Source organism: Manis pentadactyla, chromosome 11 (assembly GCF_030020395.1).
Source record: "Manis pentadactyla isolate mManPen7 chromosome 11, mManPen7.hap1, whole genome shotgun sequence".
In the NCBI taxonomy this organism is placed as follows: domain Eukaryota; kingdom Metazoa; phylum Chordata; class Mammalia; order Pholidota; family Manidae; genus Manis; species Manis pentadactyla.
Genome location: NC_080029.1, coordinates 33,542,218 through 33,569,145, shown reverse-complemented (window position 1 = coordinate 33,569,145; position 26,928 = coordinate 33,542,218). Strand labels below are relative to the sequence as shown.

At 41.9% G+C, this 26,928-nt stretch overlaps 1 protein-coding gene across 3 annotated transcripts in view; it reads right to left on the bottom strand.

The window, feature by feature from the left end:
• ZFYVE26 (zinc finger FYVE-type containing 26) overlaps window positions 1-26,928 on the bottom strand; it is a 64,795-nt gene that overhangs the window by 9,600 nt on the left and 28,267 nt on the right. For 2 of the 3 annotated variants that reach the window (XM_036905972.2, XM_057488369.1), the window contains 14 exons: window positions 23,248-23,444; window positions 22,108-22,212; window positions 20,465-20,587; window positions 19,909-20,085; window positions 18,112-18,355; window positions 17,271-17,369; window positions 15,087-15,250; window positions 13,942-14,078; window positions 11,955-11,986; window positions 11,167-11,297; window positions 9,997-10,217; window positions 6,435-6,582; window positions 5,963-6,172; window positions 5,251-5,469 (listed from right to left, as the gene is read on the bottom strand). In XM_036905972.2, coding sequence (XP_036761867.2) covers window positions 5,251-5,469; window positions 5,963-6,172; window positions 6,435-6,582; window positions 9,997-10,217; window positions 11,167-11,297; window positions 11,955-11,986; window positions 13,942-14,078; window positions 15,087-15,250; window positions 17,271-17,369; window positions 18,112-18,355; window positions 19,909-20,085; window positions 20,465-20,587; window positions 22,108-22,212; window positions 23,248-23,444 — 2,207 coding nt within the window. The remainder of the gene's footprint in view (window positions 1-5,250; window positions 5,470-5,962; window positions 6,173-6,434; window positions 6,583-9,996; window positions 10,218-11,166; window positions 11,298-11,954; window positions 11,987-13,941; window positions 14,079-15,086; window positions 15,251-17,270; window positions 17,370-18,111; window positions 18,356-19,908; window positions 20,086-20,464; window positions 20,588-22,107; window positions 22,213-23,247; window positions 23,445-26,928) is intronic. The other variant, XM_036905971.2, reaches the window with a different exon arrangement.

Genomic DNA, 26,928 nt, shown 5'->3' with positions numbered 1-26,928 from the left:
CCACTTCTCACTGCCCCCAGGTATCCCCCAGGCCCAAGCCATCATCATCACCTACCTGGATTACTGTAATAGTCTCCTTTCTGGTCTACCAGCTTATACTCCCACCTCCTTTTTGACTAATGCCAATTAATTTGAGTGATTCCATTAAAACATAAGTCAGAGCATGTTACTCCTCTGCAAAACCTTCCAGTGGTTTTCCTTCTCACTTAGCACAAAGTCCTCACAATGTCTACAATGCCTTATATATAAGATCTGGCCCCTGTTACCTTTCTGACCTTCTCTGCTACTACCCTTTGCCTAGATCACTTTGCTCAAGCCACCTTGACCTTTGTGCTTGTTACTCACTCTGCCTACGGTGCTGCTTCCTCAGTCATCTACAAGGCTCACTCTCCACCTTCTACAGGCCTCTAATCAGATGTCATCTTCCTGAGGGATCTTGTTTAAAACTGCACAATTCATCCCTTCCCCATTCCCCACTTTATTTATTATTCATCACCTACACTGTTTTATTTACTTTGTTATTGTCCCTCTCCCTACTATGACTTAAGTTTGATGAGGGCAGATATTTCTGTCTTTTTTTTCTTTCACTGCTGTATCTCTAGGGCCCAGAATAGTCAGTCCCTAACTATGTAATATCTTGGATTAATAAATGATAAACATTATGTACCCACTCCTCATAAAAGTAAACACACATACTAATCCCCTTGCTTATGAAGCTCATCTGTAGTTCAGAGACCTGGTGTCATAAGCCCCTACTAGACAATAAAAAGAAAATCACCTGGGCATTTATACTTCAGATTATGAGCTACTAATGGAGAGTAAAGGATGGCTGTAAGCTCATGGTAGCATAGCATGCCAGCCTAGCAGCACTGGGCATAAGCTGTTCAGAAGTGGAGATCTGGGCTCTGAGAATATCCACAGTGGGTGAGGGCTATTTTTCCAAATCTGGATGTTTGTAACTGAGAATCCAGACTTCATCTAAAAGTTGTAGGGCAGACTAAGAAGCAAGGGGAACAATGCCATAGGAAATGTAGAAGTTCTCAGAAGAGCAATACTTTAAGAAGCTCCATTTCACCCATTTATCTATCCACTTATTCATTCATAAATGGCACTAGGCCAGGGGCCTGAAGACACAGATAAGTAAAATATAGTCCTTCTTGGTTCAGAAAGGAAGACACAATTGAAGTGGACAGTTTCCAGTGGGAAATTTTATCCAGTGGGATAAATGCAGTAACAGAGCTACGTTCTAGGTACAATGCAGATATATAGGAAGAAGTGACTCATGTTGCTTGGATGTTTTGTGAATGCTCAACAGAAAGGGTCTGAAAGCACAGTTTTTCAAGAAAACACTCTAAGTAGGGGCTACAGCACAAGCAGACTCCTCCAAGTAAGAATGCATATGGTACATTCAGGAAAATTTAAGTAATTTGGTTAAGTCTGATATAGGGTATAGATAGGATCTATGGTGAAAATAAAAAAAGAAATAAGGGGGCCTGATCCTGGTGGGCCCTGTACACATGCTAAGGAAATTAGACCTCATCCTGTGGCCATGGGGATCTACTGAAGGCCTTTTAGGCGGGAATAAAATGAATCCTGACTGACGTAACACAAATAACATGTATTGTGGTTTAGAAAGCTCCCTCTGGGCATGTGATAGGCAAAGGGTGAAAAGAGCAGGGAATGAGACTGGCAACAGAGTGTGCTCCGTACTCCGGCCGAATGGCTAGTTTTGTAATTTTTGGTGTTGTTATTCCTTACTTGCTTGAGAATTAAGGTAAAATATTTCAGTTCAAGGATAACTGTGATTACAACAGATAAAAAGAAGGCTTTATACAAACCTGAAGGAACAAAATAGCAACAGACTCACACACCCCAAGAAGGGACTGGTGGTTATCAAAGGGGAGGGGTGAGGAAGGGTGGGTGGGGAGGGAGGGAGAAGGGGATTGAGGGCTGTCATGATTGGTATACATGGTGTGTGGGAGGTCACAGGGAAGACAGTGTAGCTCAGAGAAGACAAATAGGGACTCTGTGGCATCTTACTACACTGATGGACAGTGACTGCAATGGGGCATGTGGGGGGGGACTTGATAATAAGGGTGAATGTAATAACCACATTGTTTTTCTTGTGAAACCTGCATAAGAGTGTATATCAATGATATCTTAATAAAAAGAAAAAAGGTGGCTTTATGGACGTACAATGGGGAAATGACAGCCTCTTCAACAACTGGTATTGGCAAAACTGGACAGCTACATGTAAGAGAATGAAACTGGATTATTGTCTGACCCCATACACAAAAGTAAACTCAAAATGGATTAAAGATCTGAATGTAAGTCATGAAACCATATAACTCTTAGAAGACAACATAGGCAAAAATCCCCTGAATATAAACATGAACAACTTTTTCCTGAATGCATCTCCTTGGGCAAGGGAAACAAAAGCAAAAATGAAACAAGTGGGACTATATCAAACTAAAAGCTTCTGTACAGCAAAGGACACCATCAGCAGAACAAAAAGGCATCCTACAGTATGGGAGAATATATTCATAAATGACATATTCGATAAGGGGTTAGCATCCAAAATATATAAAGAACTCACATGCCTCAACACCCAAAAAGCAAATAACCCCATTAAAGAATGGGCAGAGGATCTGAAGAGACAATTCTTCAAAGAAGAAATTCAGATGGCCAACAGGCACATGAAAAGATGTTCCACATCGCTAATTATCAGGGAAATGCAAATTAAAACTACAATGAGATATCACCTCACACGAGTTAGGACGGCCAACATCCAAAAGACGAGGAACAACAAATGCTGGTGAGGATGCAGAGAAAGGGGACCCCCTCCTACAACTGCTGGTGGGAATGTAAATTAGTTCAAGCACTGTGGAAAGCAATATGGAGGTTCCTTAAAAAACTAAAAATAGAAATACCATTTGACCTGGGAATCCCACTCCTAGGAATTTACCCCAAGAAAACAACTTCTCAGATTCAAAAAGACATATGCACCCTTATGTTTATTACAGCACTATTTACAATAGCCAAGATATGGAAGCAACCCAAGTGTCTACTAGTAGATGAATGGATAAAGAAGATGTGGTACATATACACAATGGAACATTATTCAGCCATAAGAAGAAAACAAATCCTACCATTTGCAACAACATGGATGGAGCTAGAGGGTATTATGCTCAGTGAAATAAGCCAGGTGGAGAAAAGTAAGTACCAAATGATTTCACTCATTTGTGGAGTATAACAAGCAAAAACTGAAGGAACAAAACAGCAGCCAACTCACTGAGTCCAAGAAGCGACCAGTGGTTACCAAAGGGGAGGGGTCAGGGAGGGTGGTCTGGGAGGGAAGGACAAGGGGATTAAAGGGCATTATTATTAACACACATAATGTAGGGGGCTCACGGGGAAGGCAGTATAGTACAGAGAAGACAAATAGTGACTCTATGGCATCTTACAATGCTGATAGACAGTTACTGCAATGGGGTGGGGGGCGGTACTTGATAATATGGGTGAATGTAGTAACCACAATGCTGCTCATGTGAAACCTTCATAAGATTGTACACCAATGATACCTTAATAATTAAAAAAAGATTAAAAATGGCTTTGGTCCTAGTCTGACCATTGTAAGCAGGGGGAATGCTGTCATCAGCTTACACCAAGATAAGCAAGTAAGCAGCTTAACTCTCTTGTACTAGTCATCAGTTAGAAGAAACAGAACTGGCTGGTTTACATTCTCAGTTTGTGCTTAGAGAAGCAGATTTACCGCAGAACTCATTTGGAAACTAAGGAAAAGGAAATGTTAGCAATGAAACTCCAAATAATATAACCTTCTTGAAACCTGGTGGGTAGCTGAAACAGTTAGTACTTAAGGTAGTAGTGAAAATATTTCCCTCTCACTGTCCTGTAGGGTACGGTGACCATGATTCTATGAATTGTTGACTTCACTTAGAGCAATCCTAGAGGAGATATGCGTTTGTAAACTTTTATTGGCTGCCATTTTGAATTTGGATGGCAGACTGAAATTAGGCTAAACCTTAAGCTCCTTTAATTTTATATGAAATTTGGTATGAATCCAGCTAATTCCTCAGAAAATTTTCATGGATCTTTCAGATAAAAAAGGGAATGCCAAAGGGTCACGGTGGAACAGTCTTGGCTTTGCTTAACAATGGTCCAAAGAACCAACGCGCTTCAGCGGTGCCTTTGCCGCCTGGGGGAGGAGGACAGAGTATGTCAGTACAAAATAAGGGGAGCACACAGGCGGAGAAAGACAAGTATCAAATGATTTCACTCATCTGTGGAGGATAACAACAAAGCTAAACTGAAGGAACAAAACAGCGGCAGACTGTGTCACAGACTCCAGGAAGGGACTAGAGTTACCAAACGGAAGGAGTTGGGAGCGGGGGAGGGAGAAGGGGATTAAGGGATATTATGATTAGCACACATAACATGGGGGGGGGCACAGGGAAGGCAGTACAGCATGGAGAGGACAAGTAGTGACTCTATAGCATCTTACTACGCTGATGGACAGTGACTGCAATGGGATGTGTGTGTGGGGGGACTTGGTAATATGGGTGAATGTTGAAACCACAATGTTGCTCATGTGATACCTTCATAAGATTGTATATCAATGATACCTTAGTAAATACTATTCAAGAACAAAAAAAAATTATTTTATTTCAAGAAAATTGTTTTGGAAGAATAGTTTTAATAAAAATCCAAACTACACATATTGAGTATAAAAAAAAATAAGGGGAGCACAGTCTCCTTCCATTAGATGTCTTGGGCCTAAATATAGGATCTCTGCCATGCCATGGGGGGCTTCCTGGCCCCGTGGGAAAAACTCTGAGTAGATGAGCAGCTGGGGCAGCAGTGGGACAGTCCCAGAGCTGCTGGGAGGTATGTGGAAAGAGAAAGAGGTGGAACAATTTGCCCAAGACACCACTTATACCAAGATTTTCTTTCCAGAGACTATGCTCTTATTAACTATTGGATTCTGCTATATTTTTGGGGAGAAGGGATGAAATCTGTCATTGCCAGTCATAAGGGCAATTTGGGATTCAGTTTAAGACTTGCTACACACTCATCAAATCATATGTGTAGACAGAATTTTCCATTTGGCTTGATTCTGCCAGAGATGATCTCAGAGTTAAGTTTAAGTTATCATCCCCCTTAAAGCCGAGCAGGCCGACCCAGGCGGGCAGGGCGGGCACTGCTGTCTGGAGCTGTGTTTGCGTGTCCCACCTTGTTGAGGAGATGCAGCAGGGCTTCCCGCAGGCAGTTGTGCCTCACATAGAAGCTGATGATGGCCAGGTTGGTGCTATAGTTACGCAGGTAGAAGAGGCATTCTTGGTAGTAGGTGTTGTTCATGATCTTCCCTTCAGGAATCACCTCCAGAGAGAGGCTCTGGGTCCTAAGGGTGGCTTCCAATTCTTTCAAGGTAGCTAAATAATCATCATCTTGCTGACAGGAAAGAGAGAGTGTGAAAGGAAAATGGAACTCAGAAAGTTCTCAGCAGCCTCTGAAAATATTGCTTTCAAAGAATATTTAACAATGTAGAAAAAGGCTCACAATGCGTTTTAAAGGTAGGAAGCCAGGCAGGATTCAAAATTCTATATAATACTGTATAACACCAATTTCATTCAAGAACCAACATAGAAAATTCACTGGAATCTAAATACCACTTAAATCTGGGTATGCGATTATATGTGATTTTTATCATTTGAAAAACAGCTTTCTATAGTTTGCTGTTAAAAAAAAATTGACTCTGTATTACTTATCTAAACATATACAGTTACTTATCTAATTATATATAATGGAAAGAACAAAATCCAAACCTGGCAGCTCTGAGCCAGGACTGCCACTGGCAGCTGAGCGGAAGCTGATCCTTTCCCCAGGCCATTACTGCTCCTGGGCCTCCCTCTCTGAGCTGCCCCTGTGCCCCCTGCGCTCTTACCAAGGAGAGGAGTGGTCTCACTGTGGACTCCAGGTACTCAACCACATCCTGTACCAGTCTTGAGCCGTGACTCAGCTGATTGAGGTCAAGAGGGGGCTTCAGGCAGCGACTAAACTTCTCCCGCGCGGCAGTGAGGTTCCCAGCTTTAAGGCAGGCCATGCCCCAAGCATGCCATGCCCCAGTGGGATCAAGGCCAGTCTTGGTGGAGACCTGGAGGAAAAACCGCTGCTTTTAGTGAGAGATCCCTACATTCAGGCCCGAGAGTCCCAAAGACCTATTTTTTCTTCATTGTTGCCAATCATCACCCCGCACCCCAGGCCTAATCCACCTGCCATTACTCCCACACTGGCAAATACCATGCCCTAGATATTTTCCCATGGCTAAGGGCAACTAAGAGATGGCAAAACCTGTTTGTAAGGGTTGCCAAAGCAATTCATTACAGTCGGGGAGATGTTAGCTTTGTTTGCCTTACCTCGATGCCCAGTTGGTAGTACTCAGCTTCCAAAAGCTGGTTCCTTAGCCTGGTTACTGCAGCTGGCTGCAAGATCTGATCCAGAGATGGCAGGTGGCGATAGGCAGCAGCAACTAAGATGTTCAGTACATCTACCTTGCTGATGTAGCTACAGAGAGGAAAAGGGCAAGGTGGTGAGGCTCTACTGGATCTTACTATGAATAGTTATTGCTGAAAAGTTTTCTATTTTATTTCAAATGTGAAATCTGATAATGAGAAATGAGAGGTATATAGACACTATGAGAGAAGGCTCTGGAATCAGACTCTCTGAAATTTAACTCCAACACTCAGAGCTCTATGACCTTTGGCAAGTTACTCTGCCTTAATTTACTCACCTGTAAAATGGACATAATAACAGAGAGTTTTAAGGATAAAATGAAATAACCAAAGTAATAGGGCTTAGGATGGTGTCTGGAACTTTACAGGCACTCATTGTTAGATATTAATATGTGAAGTAGGGACACTTCAGAACCCTCAGGTCTTCTATTAGAGGCAAGGCCTTTATACTGAATGTTGGGAGCTCACAAGATACACATCTGCATTTTGGTTCTTTTGAACCCTGCTTGCTTGGGAGAGAGGGTGAAGATTATCAATGGCCTACACTGCTGGTCAGTGCAGAGGTCACATCCCTACCATTCCGTGGAGGTGCTGCTGGGCAGGCCATCTTGGCCCTTCATGTGGATTCTAGTCTCCTTGGCTTGAAATCCTCTCCCTGGGCTGAGAAGGGGCTCTTATTTTGACTACTAGGACTGCTGCCCATAATCTTACTCCTGACACCTGATGACTGCAAAATCTTATAATGACAGAGAGACCAGGGAGCTTGACCATTTATCTAGGGCTGCCTGAAACAGACCTACACTCAAGAGTCTTGAATCTTGTATCATAGTTCTAGCAAAACACCCTGTAGATTCTGATTTGTCCACCAACTTCCCCAGAAAGGGACTCAGTACATCAGTGATTCTCGCCCTAGTTGGGATGGGGTATACAAGAGTGGACTATGTGATATTCAGTATCATATGTATTATACATTTGAAATACATGGTGTGCTTTGTTTTTAAACATTTGTTTATTTATTTAAGTGTCTATCAGAAGAAGGTATGAGTTAAAAACAGTAGAAAAATACTCTGCAAACCAGGCGTTTGAAACACATGAGATGAATCCATTCCCATCAGCATATGTGCACAAAGGCAGCTATTCTCTAGAATGGGTGCACCTGAACCAAGGGATGGGGAGAACAAATGTGTACTTTGAAACCACTGCTGTAAACTCTCAGAGAAGCCATGGCACTTAGGAGTGGGTGAGACTCCTACTGAAGTAAGGGCTTCTTTAATTTCTGCTGCCACAAGTCCAGGTGGGTATTTCCTCCATCCTGATTATTAGACTTTGAAAGAAGTATAGAATTTGATGTTAAATTTGTTTTTCTCCCTAGTCTAAGTGTCTTTTTCTTTTAATAAGCTTTTATTTCATTTACATTACTCAAATCTGAGGTATCTTTAGATATATTTTTATTTTGCCTTAAATTCCACCCCTTGCTTCATAGAGTGGTTTCTGTTATTTTTTTTTTCTTCTCCATTTCTGGTAAACTGGTAGGTTTTTGGTTCTTTTCATGGTTACTTAAAAAACTTGACATATTTAATACCTGTTCCTTCGTTTATCAACTGGAAAAATGTAGAATCTACTGCCTCTTGATATAAAAGGGTGAACTTACCAGTAAGCATGGCCAGCATTGAAAAGACTAAGAACAACAAATGCTGGTGAGGATGCGGAGAAAGGGGAACCCTCCTACACTGTTTGTGGGAATGTAAATTAGTTCAACCACTGTGGAAAGCAGTATGGAGGTTCCTCAAAAAACTAAAAATAGAAATACCATTTGACCCAGGAATTCCACTCCTAGGAATTTACCCAAAGAATACAAGATCCCTGATTCAAAAAGACATATGCACCCCTATGTTTACCATAGCACTATTACAATAGCCAAGATATGGAAGCAACCGAAGTGTCCATCAATAGATGAATGGATAAAAAGATTGTGGTACATATACACAATGGAGTATTAGTCAGCCACAAGAAGAAAACAAATCCTACCATTTGCAACAACATGGATGGATCTAGAGGGTATTATGCTCAGTGAAATAGGTCAGGTGGAGAAAGACAAGTACCAAATGACTTTACACATTTGTGGAGTAAAAAAACAAAGTAAAACTGAAGGAACAAAATAGAAGCAGACTCACAGACTCTGAGAAGTTTACTAAAGGGGAGGGATTGGGGAGGGTGGGTGGGGAAAGAGAAGGGGATTAAGGGACACTGTAATTTGCAATCACAATATACGTAGGTCATGGGGAAGGCAGTACAGCACGGAGAAGACAAGTAATGATTTGACAGCATCTTACTATGCTGATAGGCAGTGACTGCAATGGCTCGGGTGAGGACTTGATAATATGGGTGAAACCACAATGTTGTTCATAAGATTGTGTATCAGTGATACTATAATAAAAATAAATTAATGAATAAATAAAAGGGTGAACTTAATTCCTCTCCACTTTCAATACCACCTCCTGTCTTTCTCGGCCTTCTGGTTTTTGTTAATAAAAATAATAAAACTAACTTCACATTTTTGGAGTACACAGGCTCAGTTCTTGTCTGTTATGTGGATACTCTTATTTTATCCTCATACCTGCGGTAAGTATTATCATCATCCCTATGGTAATGAGGAGGAAAGTGGGGCCCAGAGCACTTAACAGATTCGTCCCAAGGTCACAGAGCTGGGAAGTGGTGAAGCTGAGATTCACTGCCCTCTCGGCTCTCTGGTGAGTGTGTAAGCAAGTTCTCTGAGCAAGCACCTGAGGCACCTAAACTTTAAAGGAAATCATACTCTCTGTTCCCAAATCTGGCTAGGACTGAGTGCTGGGAACACAATGTGAGTCACACTCCTGGGTGGATGGCTAATCCTGGAATGGGAAATTTTCACTGTCAAGGTAATGAGGAGAGGTGGAGCAGGTTGTGCAGGGATCTGAGATCACACCTTTTCCATAGATACTACGTATGATTCCTACCCGTGACACAGGGATAGACCTGTCCCAGCGTACTTGACAGATCTTTTACCTAGAACTCCCTGAGGCCACAGTCTGAATTTGGTCAAGACTGGACTAGAGTTTCGGTTAAGGCTATGCATTGGATATACAGGGAGAATGCATTTTCTTTAAAAGTCAGAAAGTTTCACAGAGTCCGAAGGTGCTCACCTAAGTTGATTTTAATTACAAAGTAACCAAAGTCTAATTTCTTTCTGACTGGGTATAGCTTATACAACACTCTACTTTGAAGATCCACGCAGGGAAGGAGGACACAGGTAGGGTGAGAGAGACCACTTGTGACCTGGTAACAGCCATTTCATCAATATCACACTGAGATGCAAAGCATTTCAGCATGACTTGCAGGAGAGGACAGTGAACTTTCATACTGGACTAAGAAAAAGCTGGATAGAAATAACCACTGTGTAAAAGAACAGAGACTCATTTACATTTACCTGTCACAAAGAGCCAGGTCCTGGCTCTGGCCAGCCTTGACAAACATCATCTTGGCGCTGAAGAGCAGCTGCTTCATGATGTCTATAAGCAGTCCTGCATCCACCTCTGGGTTGGTGAGGCCCTGGGACAGCTGGCAGCAGTGCTCAATCAGCTGGTGGCCACAGGCAATGCTGTCTCTGTGCAGGTTCAGGATGGCACTGCACAAGGAGGCACTGGGGGCCTGGCCAGGAGAGAATAGAGAAACACACGGTGAGTTCAGGGGCTGCAGCATTTTTCAAATGCAACTGGATGGCAGAAATTCTTCCTCCTATTTCACAAAGCTTGAAAAACTCTGAAGGAAGGAGCCAAAATTCCACAGCAAAACAGAAGTGGAAGTAAACAAATTTTAGATGTTCTAAGTAGCAGCACCAAGGCTCTGGCTGCAATGTTTTGTTACAAAACTGGGAAGAAGGCAGCTGTGTCCATGTGTTATCCACTTCTTGGGAATGTCAGTATGTCCTTTCCTTTTACCAGTCTACTGTTTTCCTAGTGCAGGTCCTCCTTATTGCTGGCTTGTGCTACAAAAGTCACCCTCCTTGTCTGACCACCTGGAGAAATCTCTGCTTCAAGCCACTGGCCAAACTGCTGCTAAATTAATATTCCAAATGCACACTCTGAAACCTTTCATGGCCCCTGATGCCTACTGAGTATAATTCCTTAATGTAGAATTCAAGACCCTTTACAGAAATAGCCCATTTCAATCCCACCTTCTACTACCTGCCTACTAACACCCTATGTTCTCTCCAAGTTAAACCACTTCCAATCTCCCAACCATGCCCTGCAATTTTTGACTCTGGGCCTTTACTCAAATGTTTGAGTTTTGCACTCTTTGGCCTTCCCCTATCCTCCCTCCCCTCATAACCCCCAAGTTTCTGCTTGTCAAATTCCTATTGCTCTTCCAAGGGTCATCTTAAATGCTGCCTCCTCCATGAAGCCTTACCTGATCTCCTCTTGTGCATTTCCCAAGATGTTCCTCATTTTTCTGCTTCATTGATTTACTTGTCTTAGCTGCCATATTATTATAATGTAAGCAAGTGAAGGCCAGGCTGTGTTCACCTATCTGCATTTTCTGCCATATTATTACACATGATCAAGAAACTCAAATGACCACCATATTTTATTGCTATTACCTGCTCATAGTAAAATTCACTGCGTACCAGCTCATTTTCCTCCTCATTCAGATCCAAAATCCATTCCACCTCAGCTGCTTTGGGAACGGTCACCACAGCTGAGTACGGAGGGCTCTCACTCCTGGAGCTGTCTGGTGGTGAGAAGAGACATGCCATTCAGCTGTCAGTCACAGGCCAGCAGTCCTGTCCATCCAGTCCAGTGAGCTGGTGTAAGTGGCAGACAAGTACTTGCCTGCTGTCTGAGGGCCCTTTCTCTCTCTCCTTGGTCCCTTTTATTTCCTTTAAGGGACTGCATTAGGCACCTCAAACTTTCTTCCCCAGGGAAGATCTGGGATGTTACAAAGTTTGTCATATAACCAGCTTGCTTCACCACAAGAAACTCTGAGAGGTACATGCTTCTCAAATGGAGGGCTGAGCCAGGGGCTACTCTAAAAACTAGTCTTCTGCGGAAGGGCGCAGGAATAGTGATTACCTAGGGGGATGGAGGGAGCATTTAGGAGGCAGGATGATGGTGAAGGGAAACCTAGGGGGTGAAAAAAAAAAAGGCTATTAAGGACCAAATTCTTTCGTTGCTGCCCTACTCAATCCTGGAAGCTAATGGGCCAGTATGATAGGTTAATATGGTAATTAACTTTTAGGGAAACAGCTTGCTGGAAATGCTAAGGATTTTCTTTGCCCAACAAGTTGGACTCGGTTGCCATTAAGGGTATCGGTTACAGCTGACATGCTTATGGAAGAGCCAATCTGAGCATGTAAACAGAGCCACAGGGACTATGATGCAGTCTTACCTTGTGGTTGTTCTGGATTCTCCTCTGGCACACTGGAAACAGAAAGAAAAATGAAATGTCTGAATCCCTCTTCCTCCTCTGTGTTTTGAGCTTGGTGCATGGCATCGATATTTACTGTGTTACCTTAATGAGATATAAGAATCATCCAAAGCTCTTTTCACTCCCTCACTTGTTAGAGCTAATCACTCACCACTTCCTGCCCATTCCTTCTTTTAAATACCTCTTTAAATGTCCCCCTTTCTCTCTTCATTCCCTCCTCAGAGAGGGCCATCATTTATTGCTAGAGCCTCTGCAATAGCTTCCCCATTAGTCTCCTTGATCTGTCTACCTATTCTCTGTAGCTATAGCAAGGTTTCAAAAATTTGCAAATCTGGTCACATTATGCTTCTGCTTCAAATCTTCAGTAGCTCCTCAGGATAAAAATATTCCACATTTGTAGTCAGCAAACAAAGCCCATTATGACCTGGTCTGGCTACCTCTTGAGACCGTCTCCTGCCACCTATGACCTGTGCTCTATTCATAAAAGTGTCCCCCAGCTGGCCACTGGTTCTGGTTTCTGGTTAGCTTCTGTTGGCATCACTAAGCACTAAGTCCTGGTGCCACAGGCCAGTGCCCACATCTGTCACCTGCATGAGGAGCCTGCAGGTCAACCCTGCCCATGCTGCCAAAGAGCAAACTCAAAGCCTTTGAGCAACTGCCTAAGTCCTCAGCTGCCAGCCTTTAACTCCACAGTATACTGGCCAGAACCTTAGCTTATTACCTGTGTATTTACACTTCTTCAAATGACTCACATTTTCTCTAGTGCCTTCCTTTGCAGATGTTGCTCCCACTTCTGGCAATGCTGTTGTGGCTTCTTTTCCTACTAGTTCCTCATCCTCTAAAGCTCAGACTAGGCGCCACACCACTAGGAAACCTTTCTGACCACAGGGCTAAGCTGGCTTTGCTTCCACCACTGCACTTTCCCGTGACCTTACAGTCTGTTTGTTGGCTGTCTCCCCACTGAAATGGGGGCTCCTTGAGGGCAAAGTGATTACTGCTGAGTGACGGTTGAATGAAAGAATCTCCATCAATTCTAACTGCTCATTTCAAATCTCAGCAGTACAGGTTCTCTCCTCTCGCTCACTCCAAGAAAGGCAGGGGTGTGCCAGGGTCACAGAAGCTGTAATATAAACATGGCATGTTTTCCTTCCTATGAGATGAGTAATTATTATGATGCATAGTGATAGGAAATATTCATGTTTGTTTTAACATTTTGGTCAAAACCTATTAAGAAGAATATGAAACCTATTTAAGTCTGTAAGTAAAACATGAAGAACTCAAAGTAATCTTGCTTTTGGAGAGATGCTTTGGTTCATACTCCCAGATGCTCTAAGAGACTTGGTTTCTCTCTCTTACGCTGCTAGAAGTGGTGGAAAAAATCGAGCAACACTGAGCCAGCAACACAGTCTTGACCTGTCTTGCCAGAGGTATGAGCAGTTTCTAACGTCTGTCACTAGGTGACCTATGGGTGAGAAAGTGTGGGCGCTCTTCCAGTCGTGGAATACAAGCAAGGATGATTAGCTAGATCAGAGCTGGTGCAAGTCTTGCCCAAACATTCAGTGGGTGTGAACATGTCCCTCTGCATCCAGCTGAGACTAGCTGAAGCAGGAGTAGCTGGCAAACAGGTGACGTGGCTGGTGAACTGGGATCAGTGGCTACGGCCAGGGGATGGCTGAAGAACCAGGTGTCCTAATCTCAGAGAGAACATCGTGTACGAACACTGAACTCTGCTTCCTCCCACCCCTGCCTCCTCTTTTAGTAGTTTCTCTGACCAAGGTCAAACATTTCACCAAAGAGTGACTGGCATTTCAGTGCAAATGTTAAATTAAAATGTTTAGTAATCGTTCCCCATTTGAGATGCTCTTCTCCAGAAATGCCTAGGAGTGTAAGGACCTGGGGGGGGGGGTAGTGGTGAGTAACAGTAGCAGCCCCGCTGCAGGACACTCACTCTTTGTTGCAGTAGCTGAAGCACTGGTCACACACGCGTGCGAGGTTCTCTCGGCAGCCTTCCACCACCATTTTCTTAGCGGAGCAGGAACTGCACACTAGCCGGCCACAGCGGCGACAATGGTGGCGCCTGTTAAACTGAGGAGTGTCATTGGGAAGGGAAAGAGGGAGGAAGGAAGGGTGAGACTGCAGAACTATGAGTTTAACCTTTCATCACATTAATCTTGGTCTGCAGCCTGTGATTTATTGAGGATACCAGCTGCTGGGCCTCTATTGAGAAAGAGCACACCACCCCTTGCCTTCAAGGAGCTGACATCTAAAGATCTCTCTTGGCTGATGGCAAAGGTGTCCAAGTCATGAGCAATTCTGCAGTAGCTCCTGACAAGTTCTACCTGTCTGTGGATGTGACATGTAAAGGCAAAGCAAAAAGTAGTAGGGAAGAGGTGACAATTTCAGCCACTGTAGATCACATGTCTACATGGTATTTGGTGACAATGAAAAGTGTCATTTTTTTGGAACTACTTTTACAAGTACTGCCTCATTTCATTGTTAGAGGTTGATAAATGCATTACACCTCTTTTATAGATGGGGAAGAAACAGAGAGATTACATCATCATAATTTCCATCAGCACTTAGGCACTGTGTCCAGCATGGTGACATGTTACTGTACATAGTCCTCATAGCATCGTGAGTCAAACAACATATCATCCCTAGATTACAAGTGAGCATCGGAGACTGAGAAAGTTAACAGTCACACTGCTAGTAAGAGGCACAGCTGGGATTCAGAACCCAGGTTCTCTGTCTCCAGAGCCAGCAGATAAAACTACTACCAGGTCACCTATCCTAAAGAGAAAGGTAGTGGAGCTAGAAACAAGATCACCTGATGTTTGGTGATTTCCTCTGGCTTTATCACTCTACCTCTTTTTAGTTATTTCACGAGAATGGCAAAGACTTTAGAATTTAAGGCTAGTTGAGAATCCAGAAAATAGATTCCAGTCAGATCAAAGATAAATTCAAAGTCTTAGATTTGGTGGTACTTCTGAAAGCACCAATATCCTCTTAGGGGCAGAAGGTGACTATGGCTCATGCGCTACAATTTTTTCTTTATTTCTCCTGCAGGTGAAGCTGGAGACTGACACTGCTTACCATGGTGAAGCGCTCTCTGCAGCAGACCATGCAGATGCTCTCACTGTCATCTGGTACCCACTGGGGCCTGGCTGGGGGAGTCGCTGGGGGCATGAACTCCAGTGGGGGCTGACCCCGTGGGAAGCTCCTTTCCCTCGGACTGGGGGGACGAACAGTGGAGACACCTGGGAGCCAGAGGCATGAATCAGTGAAAGGTCATCAACAATCCAGCTAATAAATGAAGAAGGAATGAGAGAGTTAGAATTACACTGTTTTACAAAACCCTACTGAAAAACAGATCTCGTTAATGATCATCAATGGCTGACTGTGTTGCAAAAAGAGAGACAACTGGACATTGTGTATCTCCAGATGGAAGGCACACAATTACCTATCAAATATACTTACCAAAAAATATTAAGCCTGAATCAAATCAAGCTTCTAGGTCCAGCTAGCATTGTACTGGAAATATAGGGGACAGGACTCAGATTGCCGCAGGTGGCAACAAGCAAAATCCAGTGTGTGGGAAGCTCTATAGGACACATGGTCTAGCTTCCAACATAAATAAAAAAGAGGTAGAGAAATAGAAAAAAAAAAAGAGGCGAGGGAACCTATTGACTAATGGAGATTTAAGAGATGTTTTAGCCAAACACCATGTGAGGACATTATTTAGATATTGATTGTAGAAAAAAACAATTGTAAAAAAATGTTTGAGACACCTGGGAAAATTTGAATACTGACTGGATAGTTGATAATAATAAGGTTTTGTCAATTTGTTTTTAGGTATAATGATGATGTATGGTTTTGTTTTATAGATATCTACCTTTTAGAGATATATATTGATATATTTATAAATAAAATGATATGATCTAGGATTTTCTTCAAAATGCCCCAGTAGAAGGATGGGAGTGTAGATGAAACAAGAATGGTCATCAATGAGATAATAATTATTGGAGCTGAATCATGGGTATGTGAGACTTCATAACACTGTTCTACTTTTGTAAACTGGAAATTCTCTACAATAAAGAGCTAAAAAAAAAAAAAAGTAAACTGAAGCTGCTCAGGCTGCATTATGCAGATGTGTGAAGTTGCTTATACACCTGTAAGTCTGAGCCCTCCCCCCAGGTCTGCATTAGTGAAGCATGGCTAATTCTTAAAGTATGGCCATGAAATGCCACAGTCTTGGCTTTATGGTATCTAAAGAGATTTCTTGTCACCTAGCAGAGAAATGCTGGCAGCCCACAGAAAAAGGGAACTGAAAAACACAGCGACTCAGCAGAAGAAGAGAGTCTACAGTTCTTTCCCCAGAATCCTGCTACCCCAAATGCTACTAAAATACTCGTTGAGCTTCTTCTAAGTGTAGGCCATTGTGAAAGGGGCCAGAAATTGCGGGGAAGGAGGGGTAGTGAAAAGCGGGGACCAAGATGTGGCTGAGAACTTTAAGGAGCTTGTACCCTGTGTAGGTGACAGACATAAGTAACTAACTGCAATGTAGGGACATGAGGATTAAATAAAGCTGATCCTCCTTATTAGCAGATTTCTGTATTTTTGAATTTGCCTACTCACCACAGTTTATTTGTAACCTCAAAATCAGAATTTGCAGCACTGCTGTGGACAGGCACATTGTGGCGAATAATTTGAGCTGCCTAACTTGCAGGCTGTCTGAGGTTGAACAAGGTGATGTTCTGCTTTCTTATTTCAACTCACATAGGTGATCAGAGGATGGAGTTGGTAGGGGACAGTGCAGTGTAGTGTGAGAAGCTCTGGCTCTGGGGCTTGTTTGACAGGATTTGAATCACAAACACTCATTAGGGGCAGCCTCAGGCCAAGTCACGTTAACACTTCTGAGCCTATTTTTCTCTTTTGCAAAATAAAGAAGGTAGCATCTACTAGGATAAACTGTTTTTAATTTAAGATTATAATCTGTAAGATATATGTGCGAATATATGTGCATATTTTTCCTAAGAGCAATGATTCAGTATTTGCTAATTCAGTGTTTGTGTAGACTTTATATATATATTACTACAGATAACGAGAATGGATTTTTGCATGTTGAATTTCCTGGGATATACAAAGCTGGGACAAACCAAAAAGAGCAATTAATAAGAATGTAGTAAATGGGAATGAAAAAAGAGGTAAAATAATCAGAAGTCAGAATAAGGCAAGATTGAACTAAAAAAATGGGTAACTCTCAGCACCTATTCTTACCAGGAGCAGTAGCAGAAGAGAACTCTGCTGATGGTGATCTAGACAAGGTCTCAAGGTCTGATGCCTGACTGACAATTTCCTGGAGGTGAATCACAGAATCTGTAGAGAGGGAAAATGCTGACAAAACATCATTCTACCATAAGCATCTTTCCTCAGCATGCCGGGTATTTTTAGTTGAAAGCCCTGTTGGCTTCACTGACTGTCATCCCATGATTCTACTAGGTTTAAAAAGAATGGTGAGATGTACTTCTGAGACAATAGCAAACATGCTTCTTAAACTCCTCAAGAAACAAACTATGTTTAGGCACATGAGATAATGAAGCAGATGCTAAGATTTTACAAAACAGATCTAAACATGCCCAGAGGGAAGTAGGAGACATTTAAATGATGGCCAAGGAGGGTAGGGAATAAGAAAAAAAAAAAGCTGGCTAGGAACATCAGCCCGCATTTATTTCATTTTCTTCATTCAAGAGGCTGAGGCAGCTCACACACTAGTGCTATCTGATGTGACTCTGGAACAGAGCATACCCTCAATGCAAAACGATGGCACTGAAAAGCCCACTGGGCCCAGGCCAGATGGGGTCTGCTTCCAGCAGGTTTTGTTTCCCAAACCTTTTTGTTATTATGCACATGGTGGTTATCTATCATCCTTTAATTCTGATTAGCCTGCTATTTCCTCCAAGGCCAAGTTTTCACTGTCATAAAGAGCTCTCTCTCCTGAAGTGTATTCCTTTCACTCTTGGTCAACTCAAAATAATAAAAGAGGAGAAATTAAAAGTAAGGATGTAGTATGGTCTTTTCTGCTCCAGGAAGAGCCCCCACCTAGGATGTTGGTAGTTACCCGATCGTTTCTCTCTCAGAGGGTACGGGAAGTCCAGGGCTTTTCTCGCATATCTGGAAAGCAGCGAGTCAACTTCATCCATGGTGAAGCCAATCTGCCCAGTCAGCTGCTGGTGCAGAGTCTGTACAGCCACAGTGGCCCAATCCACTTTCATGTTCATGAGCAGCTGCTCCAGCATGAGTAGGGGGTTAGAGGACAAGTGGGAATAGCTGGCCCGGTGCTGCTCAGGAAGGGTCAGCAGAACCTGTTTGTGGGATAGACTCACAGAGTAAAGAAAATAGTGCACTATTTCAGAAGAAAGCCGAGGTTCTTCCTAGGAAAGGGGAAGGATATCTGGGCCCAGAAGGCATAGGCTCACTACTGAAACTGGCTAGTAGTCTTTCGGGAAGCAAGGCTGGCCTCCAGGTGGCACCAGGAAGTACTCTAAGTACCTGTACTTACACAAGGGAGCAGGGGTGGGCAAACTAATCTTAAATGGTCAAACAGTAAATATTTTAGGACTTACAGGCCATAGGTCTCTGTCTCAACTACTCAAAAGAAGCCAAAGGCAATAGGTAAAGGAATATATATGTTTGTATTCCAATAAAACTTGATTTACAAAAGTAGGCTGAGGACTGGATTTGACCCACAGGTGGGTCTGCTGACCCCTGTTGTAGACCCTCCAGGCATGCTTGAGCTCTGCCTGATCCTTAGGGCCACCATTCTACCCATTAGAGGCTATATTAGAGTAAGTACAATATTAGGTAATACTAGTAGACTTCAGGCAAATGGTGACTCTAAACTCTTTCTAGAGGTTGATATCACCAGCTTGAAATATATTCACTAGCTCTGCTCATCGCCAGTTTTGAAGGACTCCCCCATTTAGGTATAGTGCATCTTAGAAAAAAAAAGAAAATATCTTCTTTAGAAACAGTTTACATAATTGAACTCTGAGCAAGTGGGCCAAGTGGTCACACTGATGCCTCTCCCAGCACTCGTCCTTTACTAGGGGGTGGTACACAGGACTGCCAATCAGCATCACTATACGCATGTCAGTCCCATCTCTCCCTAAACCCTCCTTCACTAGATTACACTGTCTAGCTTATAATTTCTTGTATTAATGTCTCCAAGGTTACACATATTATCTAGACAATTAACCCTTTTCCTTGAGCACAGACTAGTTTATCAAGCAGTAGTTTGAAATCCTCGTATCAGAATCCCTTTGTATGATAGACAAGCTCTGTCCCAAGAAATTCAGTTTTAACTTACCTGGGGTGGAGATCAACTATTGGTATGTCTAAAAACTCCAGGTGATTCTACAATATAGGTAGGTCACAGGGAAGGCAGCACAGCACAGAGAAGCCAAATAATGACTGTATAGCATCTTACTACACTGACAGACAGTGACTGCAGTGGGGGTGGGGTGAGGACTGTTGAAACCACAAGGCTCTTCATGTGAAACCTTCGTAAGATTGTATATCAATGATATCTTAATTGAAAAAAAACAACTCCAGGTGATTTTAAGACATGGTCACAATTGAGAAACACTGATACAGCAGATGCCAGGGAAAACTTAAAGAGAACTTAAAGGGGCCAGGTAAAATTCACTTTGGAGTCATGGCAGTAAAGAGAATGACAAATCCTGAGGGACTCAGCTAGGATATGGTGGGCTGCTAGGGTAAAGATTTTATATAGCACAGGCCCAGGGTGGCAGGTGCCTGGAAGAAGAGTCATTGAAAGGGCAAGTTCTGAAATGGGAGCCAGGCCAGCAGTCTCCCTCTCAGGCATGCTTTCCCAACACACCCTTTGCCTCCTTACCTTGGAACCCATGTACAGCGCATGGATCTCACGGTGTCGGACAGCAGTCAGCTCTCCATAGAAGTGGGTGGTGAGGTAGTTGGCCAAAAAATGAGAAGTGGCCAAGCTAGGGTGCTGGTCAAGGGCTTGCTCTGTGACCTCAAGGCACATGGTGGGGTCAGGAATTCTTTGTAGGAGCTGTTGCAGGAGCAGAGTAGAGGAGAAAGGTGAGCCCCACAGAACTCCTAGTACAGCCTTGTTTTATCTGAGAATGGAACATTGGGTTTATCCATTTTGGACTGACCCCTTCTCCACACTCATTCTTTCACCACCCCTGTAGCTTCACAAATGATGGCTTTGACAGGACTGGAGTTCAGCAGAGTCCTGGACCCAGCTGCCCACCTGGCACCTAATGCAGGCATAGGCACCTTCTGCTCAGATGACTGGGTTCCTGAAGGACACTAAGGGGCAGATCTGAGATTGAAAGGCTTTGCATGGGATTCAGAACAAAACCACCTGATTTGGCTAACCTTTTTGTCCCTTCCCAAAAGAAAAATGGGAAGAGTTGGAAACTTACTTGGAGAGCTTTTTCATGATCTCCTCTTTCTAGAAGGTGTAGAAGATGCTTTTGATGTAGGCTGATTAAATGTTCTCTTGGAATGGGGTACAGGCAGCCCCACTCCTCACACAACCCATATTCCTGGAAAGAAACACACACCATGCCTTCAATCCCTTTAAGTTACTAGCCTTGTCTCTCATCTGGCTTTTGCCTAGTTTTTCTTGGTGGTCTTGAGTCTGCTAAAGCCCAGAAAAGTTTAATAAGTGCTGATGGGAACTTCACTGTGGGATTAAAGTGGGATCATAAACTCAAAGGACTAGAGTGGCAAAATAAGTTATTAAAATGATCAAAGTAGGACAACTGTTAATGGTATCATTTTCTTCTTGGCTCTACCATAAAAAGGAAACAGATGACACATAGTGACTGACACTTAGTGCCAGCCCTGGGCAGATACTAAGGAAGTGGGGAAGATGGTCCAAAGCAGACAGTGTCTACTCAGCTCTGATGTTGCCAGATGAATGTGTAGGCCCAGTGTTGCCAGACTTAAAAAAATAAAAAAATAAAAAAAATTTTTTAATTAAAAAATGCTTCTATTTTAAAATAGAATGTTGGCAATGAAACATATATGAAAAAATAAAAATTCTGCAGACCAATAATGCATGAGTCAAATAAATGTGGTGGGGGTTGGATTTCATCCGTGTCCTCTCTTACTACCTCCCACCCCTAATTTGTGAACTCTAAATTAAAGTTTCAGAGAATGGAACTCCCAGGGCTTTGTCCAAGTATTATAATCTGGTGGCATCTGGAATGCCTTTCCCACAGATTTGCCTGAGGCCACTTTCCATAGGATGTTTCCTTGAATCTTACATTTCATTAGGTGCCCTGCCTGTGCTCCCACCGCCATCTGGGCTCACCTGATACACTGCAGTCACCCAGGAATGTGTCTTACACTGCCCCCCTTCCCAAAATGTGAGTTGTGCAAGGCAAGGACTGAGCTTAATTATCTTTGTTTCTCTACCATTTAGCACAGTGGCAAATAAATGCACAGTCAATAAAGCTTTCCTCCCTGAACGTCTGGATGAACATACCTACTTTGAACCCTAGTATAGCAATTCCTCAAGTGATAAATAAAATCGTTTAGTACTCAGTTGTCCAATAAACACAAGAAAAGATATTCAAGGTCTTAGTAATCATGGAAATATAAATTAACACAATAATGAAATACCATCCTATTGGCAAAAAGTGAAAAGTTGGCTAATACCAAAGGTTGGTAAGGATACAGAGCAACAGGAACTGTGAGTGGTGTATCAAGGTAACCGATCTTAAGAGCAATTTGGTGATGTCTTAATAAAGGTGGGGATGCTCATGACTGGTGGTACGGTGATTCCCTACTAAGTCATATATTCTGCACCTAATGTATACAGCACATGAAATCTCATGCATGAATAGAAGGGTAATATCACAAAAGCGTCAACTCTATTCTCTATACTATACATCTCTGTATGCTGGTAAATTTCATACACATGAAAAAGAAAAAAGAATGTGATGTAGTTACCAAAAATATGAGGACACTGATACATGGAAAGGGGTCTGTACAACCAGTTAAGGAATTTCAACTCTGAAGAGAGGAGGAAGGGGAAAACTACCCAGGACAATGGTACCTTTGCTTCCAGAATTGTGTTCATGACAGCTGATGGGTCCTCAGCACAACAGTTCCGCAGGGTTTGCCAGTCACACCACACTGGGTTAGCCTGTAAACCTAGAATCTAAGGAAAGACAGGAAAAGCTATCAAACCACACTGCAGCTTCTGCCTCCATGAACAAGTCATCGGCCCATCCCTAGTTCTCTCTTCCAAAGTCAGGCTGACAGAACTTGCCAGGAGAGAGCTGGAATTAGAGACAGTGGGGCACACATTGTTTGGAAAGGTGAGTGAACCTATCTGGGAGGCACACTTAGGGAGCAAAGGCTAAGTGGGGAGGCCAGGATTGGGGACCTTCACTGTGAGGACAGTTCTCAGAGGCTTCTGTGCTTTATAGCTTGCTCAGCCTTCTGGGGTCACTTGTCCCATTCTCTCCCACCTCAAATGCTACCTCAAAATACTCGGTGGCTTTAATGCTCTGTGGGATCACCATTCATGGGGCTCTGATGAAAACTGCTGAGGATGAGTGGAAAGAAAGTCTTTTTTACCTGCTATTTTTACATTCCCTGGTAAAAAAACTGGACTCTGTTCTGTTCTAAGTACACATGGAAAAGTTAGCATGTATTTCATAGTTGTTATGTAGCTGTAACCACCTAAATCTGTCTCCCTGAGCCTCTTGATTTTACATATAACATATTTCACAAGAATTTTTCACTATTGAAAGTGTCACTTTCATGCATCCTTCCAAATGTCTCTTAAAATTTGGCTGCCTTTTTGTTTAAAGCAATCCCTAAAAAAGACATGATAGAGATTAAGCTCCTAAAAACTGGGCAATAAAAAAGACATAACAGACATAAAACATACACAAAGCTCAAATATATATGTGAAAAAGGCTTTGTGGACAATAAAACATCATTCCAATGTTAATTTTGTTATAATTTTTATGCTTGTTTGATGCATGTATATTTAACATTATAGGACTAAATAAAATAGGAACCAGATAGGAGGCTTCTTTGCTGTTTGCCTAAGAAAAAGAAGCCAGATGCAGAGTAAAAGCCAGGCCTAGATTTCTTAAAATCTACCATCACATGAGAGAAAGTTAGAGTTGGTAATAGGGTGAGAAGCCTATTTCCTTTCTCTTGAGGCCAGGTCCCATAATACCTTCTGATACACCTGCAGCTCTGCCAGCTTTTTCTGTAGTTCACACTTTAGTCCCTCTTGGACAGTTGTGTCTGAAATGCAGTAGGCTAGGATCTCCAGGCATGACTCCAGGGGCCACCTGTCCACAAACTGTAGGGTTAGCTGACTTCTCAGAGATGCATCCTTCACGGGAAATAGGAACTGCCAACCTTCTTTGTCTACAAGACAAAAAAAGATGCCCAGGGGTAGCAAGGCTACCTTGACAAGAGTTAAGGTTCCTTTTTAAGAGAAGGGCTTTGTTCAACTTGATAATAGGAGTTTGGAAGACCCTTAAGATCCATCTGATCTTAAATTAGTTTTTACACTTGGAACCATCACATGACAAGGAGAATTGCTATATCCTATGTTTCTCTTTATGCAAACTTAATCAGAGCATGAGACTTTCTGAAGAGAGAGAGAGAGAGAGAGAGAAGAGAAAGGGAGAAGGAAGAGAAGACAGAAAAGATGGAGTTCTCCATGTTTTGGCATGCTGTGAATATAGCACTCTTTCAAGCTCAAATTCTCAGTGGAACTTGTAGTTTGTCCTGCAATTTCCACTCTGTGCCACACATAACTACTTCAAAGTTATTTCAGTAAACTAGTTTTACTCCCTTGATATCCTGTCATTATTACTTAGTAGATCTATTCCACATCCATTTCACATATGTTAAAAATAGATGCCAACCTAAATAGATGTCACCAGAGAAAATAAAATCACAGCAAAGAAATAAGACTAACCAAATACTAATTAAAGACAAAAAATAAAATCAACTATCCACAAAAGCAGTCAAAGGAAACACAAAAAAAATACCTAACATATAAAGAATGGAGGAGGAAGAATAAGAAGGGAGAGAAATAAAGAATCATCAGACTGTGTTTATAATAGCTTAATAAGAGAGTTAAGTTAGATGGTTAGACAGTAAAGAAGCTACCTTTGAACCTTTGGTAACCACGAATCCAAAGCCTGCAATGGTAATAAGTACATATCTATCGATAATCACCCTAACTGTAAAGAGACTGAATGCACCAATCAAAAGACACAGAGTAACAGAATGGATAAAAAAGCAAGATCCATTTACATGCTGCTTGCAAGAGACTCACCTCAAACCCAAAGACATACACAGACTAAAAGTGAAGGGATGGAAGATATTTCATGCAAACAATAGGGAGAAAAAAGCAGGTGTTGCAGTACTTGTATCAGACGAAATCAACTTCAAAACAAAGAAAGTAACAAGAGATAAAGAAGGATGTTACATAATGATAAAGGGGGCAGTCCAACAAGAGGATATAACCATTATAAATATCTATGCACCCAACAGAGGAGCACTGATATATGTGAAACAAATACTATCAGAATTAAAGGAGGATGTAGAATGCAATATGCATTCATTTTAGGAGACTTCAACACACCACTCACTCCAAAGGACAGATCCACCAGACAGAAAATAAGTAAGGACATAGAGACACTAAACAACATACTAGAACAAATGGACCTAATAGACATCTACAGAACTCTACACCCAAAAGCAGCAGGATACACATTCTTCTCAAGTGCACATGGAACATTTTCCAGAATAGACCACATACTAGGCCACAAAAAGAACCTCAGTAAATTAAAAAGATTGAAATTCTACCAAAAACTTCTCAGATCACAAAGGTATGAAACGAGAAATAAATTGTACAAAGAAAACAAAAGGCTCACAAACACATGGAGGCTTAACAACATGCTCCTAAATAATCAATGGATCAATTACCAAATTAAAATAGACATCAAGCAATATATGGAGACAAATGACAACAACAGCACAAAGCCCCAACTTCTGTGGGATGCAGCGAAGGCAGTTCTAAGAGGAAAGTATATAGCAATCCAGGCCTATTTAAAGAAGGAAGAACAACCCCAAATGAATAGTCAAAATTCACAATAATTGAAATTGGAAAAAGAAGAACAAATGAGGCTCAAAGTCAGCAGAAGGAAGGACATAATAAAGTTCAGAGAAGAAATAAAATTGAGAAGAATAAACAATAGAAAAAATCACTGAAACCAAGAGCTAGCTCTTTGAGAAAATAAACAAAATAGATAAACCCCTAGCCAGACGGATTAAGAGAAAAAGAGAATCTACACACATCAACACAATCAGAAATGAGAAAGGAAAAATCACAACGGACCCCACAGAAATACAAAGAATCATTAGACAATACTATGAGAATCTATATACTAACAAGCTGGAAAACCTAAGAGAAATGGACAACTTCCTAGAAAAATACAACCTTCCACCAGCAATGAAATTGAATCAGTAATCAAAAAACCACCCTAGGACAAAACCCCCAGGCCACATGGATTCACCGCGGAATTTTATCAGACATACAGAGAAGACATAATACCCATTCTCCTTAAAGTTTTCCAAAAAGTAGAAGAGGAGGGAATACTTCTAAACTCATTCTATGAAGCCAGCATCACTCTAATACCAAAACCAGGCATAGACACCACAAAAAAAAGAAAATTACAGCTCAATATCCCTGATGAACATAGATGCAAAAATACTCAACAAAATATTAGCAAACCAAATTCAAAAATACATCAAGAGGATCATACACCATGATCAAGTGGGATTCATCTCAGGGATGCAAGGATGGTACAACATTCGAAAATCCATCAACATCATCCACCACATCAACAAAAAGAAGGACAAAATCCACATGATCATCTCCATAGATGCTGCAAAAGCATTTGACAAAATTCAACATCCATTCACGATAAAAACTCTCAACAAAATGGGTATAGAGGGCAAGTACCTCAACATAATAAAGGCCATATATGACAAACCCACAGCCAACATCATACTTAACAGCAAGAAGCTGAAAGCTTTTCACCTAAGATTGGGAACAAGACAGGGATGCCCACTCTCCCCACTGTTATTCAACATAGTATTGGAGGTTGTAGCCATGGCAGTCAGATAAAACAAAGAAATACAAGCCATCCAGATAGTAAAGAAGAAGTTAAACTGTCTCTGTTTGCAGATGACATGATACTATACATAAAAAACCCTGAACACTCAACTCCAAAACTACTAGAACTAATATCGGAATCAGCAAAGTTGCAGGATACAAAGTTAATATACAGAAATCTGTTGCTTTCCTATACACTAATGATGAGCTAGCAGAAAGAGAAATCAGGAAAAAAATTCCATTCACAATTACATCAAAAAGAATAAAATATCTAGGAATAAACCTAACCAAGGAAGTGAAAGACCTATACCCTGAAAACTACAAGACACTCTTAAGAGAAATTAAAGAGGACACTAACAAATGGTAATTCATCCCATGCTCATGGCTAGGAAGAATTAATATTCTCAAAATGGCCATCCTGCCTAAAGCAACCTACAGATTCAATGCAATCCCTATCAAAATACCAAGAGCATTCTTCAACGAACTGAAACAAATAGTTATAAAATTCATATGGAACCACAAAAGACCCTGAATAGCCAAAGCAATCCTGAGAAGGAAGAATAAAGCAAGGGGGATGTAGCTTCCCAACTTCAAGCTCTACTACAAAGCTGCAGCAGTCAAGACAATTTGGTACTGGCACAAGAACAGACCCACAGACCAGTGGAACAGAATAGAGATTCCAGATATTAATCCAAACATATACGGTCAATTAATATA